The sequence below is a fragment of the Budorcas taxicolor genome, chromosome 21, assembly GCF_023091745.1.
Source record: "Budorcas taxicolor isolate Tak-1 chromosome 21, Takin1.1, whole genome shotgun sequence".
In the NCBI taxonomy this organism is placed as follows: Eukaryota; Metazoa; Chordata; class Mammalia; order Artiodactyla; family Bovidae; genus Budorcas; species Budorcas taxicolor.
Genome location: NC_068930.1, coordinates 49,235,953 through 49,238,828, shown reverse-complemented (window position 1 = coordinate 49,238,828; position 2,876 = coordinate 49,235,953). Strand labels below are relative to the sequence as shown.

At 32.6% G+C, this 2,876-nt stretch overlaps 1 protein-coding gene across 1 annotated transcript in view; it reads right to left on the bottom strand.

Annotated features, from left to right (window-relative positions):
• Nucleotides 1-1,905: 1,905 nt before the first annotated feature.
• The window catches only part of LOC128066390 (signal recognition particle 54 kDa protein), a 68,620-nt gene continuing 67,649 nt past the window's right edge, over nucleotides 1,906-2,876 (bottom strand). Inside the window, exon 17 of the mRNA XM_052659419.1 lies at nucleotides 1,906-2,650. Within this exon, the coding sequence (XP_052515379.1) occupies nucleotides 2,444-2,650 (207 nt within the window). The 3' untranslated portion in view covers nucleotides 1,906-2,443. The remainder of the gene's footprint in view (nucleotides 2,651-2,876) is intronic.

Below are 2,876 nucleotides of genomic sequence, written 5' to 3'. Positions count from 1 at the left end.
TGCCTACAGAACACAGCAAATCTGGTTATTGGAATTTTGGTTGCAGTGGTCTGGAAGAAATGGGACCAAATTAGGAACAGGAAATTCTGGTTACACTTAGCTCAGATATGGCAAGTGTGATCTGGTGAAGGTAGGAGTCCATTTTAAACATACATAATCTTTAGAAATAAAGGAAGTTTTCCTGGAATATATCTGACATTAGTCATTAAGAATTAAATACTTGAAAAGTTTAAATTATATCATTTAACTTTGAATCTTCTTCTAAAGTATTATATATATCAAAGATTATAGAATTCCTCATTCATCAGAGAAGGGTCATTTCATTTCTGGAAGTATTTGGACATGTTTATTTTAATAGAGTATTTCAATAAAAAGTATTCTAGTATTTTACTTTAATTAAAATCATTGGTATAAAAAAAATCTGTCTAGCTTGATTAACCAGCACCAGGGTTACATTTCACAAAATTTAACTCCATTTTGTTAAGAATTTTTGTTAGAGAATTTAATTAAGTGTAAAGATTCTCAATTATACTGTTTAGTTTTTAAGAGATGAAAGAATAGAAGAGGGTAGAATAGCATGAACTATGATTCAGAAGAACAGTAATTATTCAAAGGGTTAGAAAGGAAGAAAACGTGAAAGAGGCTTAAAAATAAGACAAAACCATTTAATGCATTCATGGGAAATTTTATACTCTGCATAAATAAAAAGTATAAAAGTTTAAGGCACAGTGAATATCTATATAAACATACAAACTGGCCACTGTTGGACAAGTAAAAATAAAATTCAAGAAATGTAACGCCTTCATAAATCATTATCTTCCTTCTACTACAATCAAAAGTTTCTGACTCAACTCTTTTACATCTGGTACCTCTAGAGAGAGGAGATTCAGGTCACCTTTAGATATGCTTGCTTTTACAGGATACCCAAATAAATATGAGTTTGAATATCTTCTTGAATGAAGATAAAAACAAGGGGAACACATCAGATTAGCATTCTTTACTGGTAAACTATAATTTATGATGACATTACATAATCTGAAGATTAACCCTTTAAGCACTAAATTATATAGTTTATACCCATGACTAAAAAGATCACCATCACATGCCATGAACCACCATACTATGAATCCATGTAACTGAGGATTCGAAATAAAGAATTATCTTGCCTAAATCCTTCAAATTTCAATTGAAGAACTTAGTGGCCAGATACTCACTGCTAACAGACAGACTTCCATAATAAGCCCAATGCACCTATGTTATTTGTTTGAAGCTATACTTTAGGCAGATATATTTAAGACTGAACTTAATGCTATTTAGAAGACTATTAACAATGATTAATCTCTAAAGGCTCTTGAAGTTTGCGAATAGGCTTGTAGCAGCCCCATATCTAAAATATACATTTCTCCTTACAGTAAGTTATAAATCAGAGTAATACAGATACCTCATAAGATTCTGAACACATACAGGAATATTTTCAAAATTAGTTTCATATTATACTTTTGTGAGGTCTGCTAATGGCACAGTGGGTACAGGGATGGTCAACCAGGTCAAGCAAACCATCCACTGTTGCTACTTCGAAGTGGTTAATGACAGTTAATTTCATTATGCCACCACTGTACCTTGTACAATATTTAACAGTGAACCGCAGGAGGGTTAAGTCTTCATTTGCAACTACTTGACCCAGAGGAGGCATTCAGGATTGAATGACTGACATAACCAGAATGTTATGTGGATAATCACTAGGTACTACTATTCGAATACAAATACATTAATAAATTTATCCCATAACTAGTGTTCTTAACATGTTCAAACTTAGTTATTTAAATCTGAATTACTGAAAGAGAAAGTAAGATTAAGTAACCTTCATTAAAAATGGAAACCCATCTTAATATTTGGTGTTACAAACACAATCACCTTCCCATGAAATAAAGTCTCAAGGAAAGAAAATTCAAAATGCTTTTATCGTGCTCCTTTTATTACGCTCAGTAAACCATCCTTAGTATGAAATGAATGGTTAGATATATAAATATAAGACATAACATGAGAAAATCTAGGGCAAAAATCCTCATTTTAATCTGAGGCCACAAATATCAGCTCCAGTTAGCCTTCATCAGCAACTTACCCATTTTTTTCCTTACACAAAGACAAGCTTGATAATTTAACCCTTCCTAGTTGGTGGTTAAGGCTCTAGAATGTCCTTACCTTTTTTAAAGATCATTTTAAAACCAAAGCACTAATTTGACACAGTAAAAGCACAATACAAAGATCCAAATTTCATATCTGGCTTTTGCTAGATAGAGCTTAAGAATAAAGAAACATTCTTCCCTTTCCTGATAATAATTTAAAATATAAATAATTGTATTAAGGCCCAAGACCCATTGAATAGAGAATGTGAAAATTCCTGGTATAAAAACTACCTTAGAAGTCTGATAGTCATTTCATTCTACAGAGGGACAGAGACTGGATTTTGTTTGCTTTCTGTAATTACTTCACAATCTCCCTCCATTTCAAAATTGAGATTCACAAATGAACTGGATGCCAGTGTTTCTGGTTGATCGGACTGAACAATGGAATCAGCCTGCAGCTTATTTTGTTGGTATTGTCTTTCTGCTGCTTCTGACATCCTATTTTCTTCTTCTTCTTCTTCTTCCTAAAAAGAAGTAGCAAGAACAGTTGAAACATAAATGTCCAAATGGACAGTATTTTTCTCCCACTTTCAGTACCCAGCACAATGAAATCTAGCTTAATTGTGCACATCAATCCTAGGAAAATCTAAGTATTACAAAATTCTAAAATGTATGCTAATCTGATAAAGAATGACTAGAATGAAATGCCTAGTGTAAGGAGGCTACCTCTGGGACAGCTAGAGGATACAC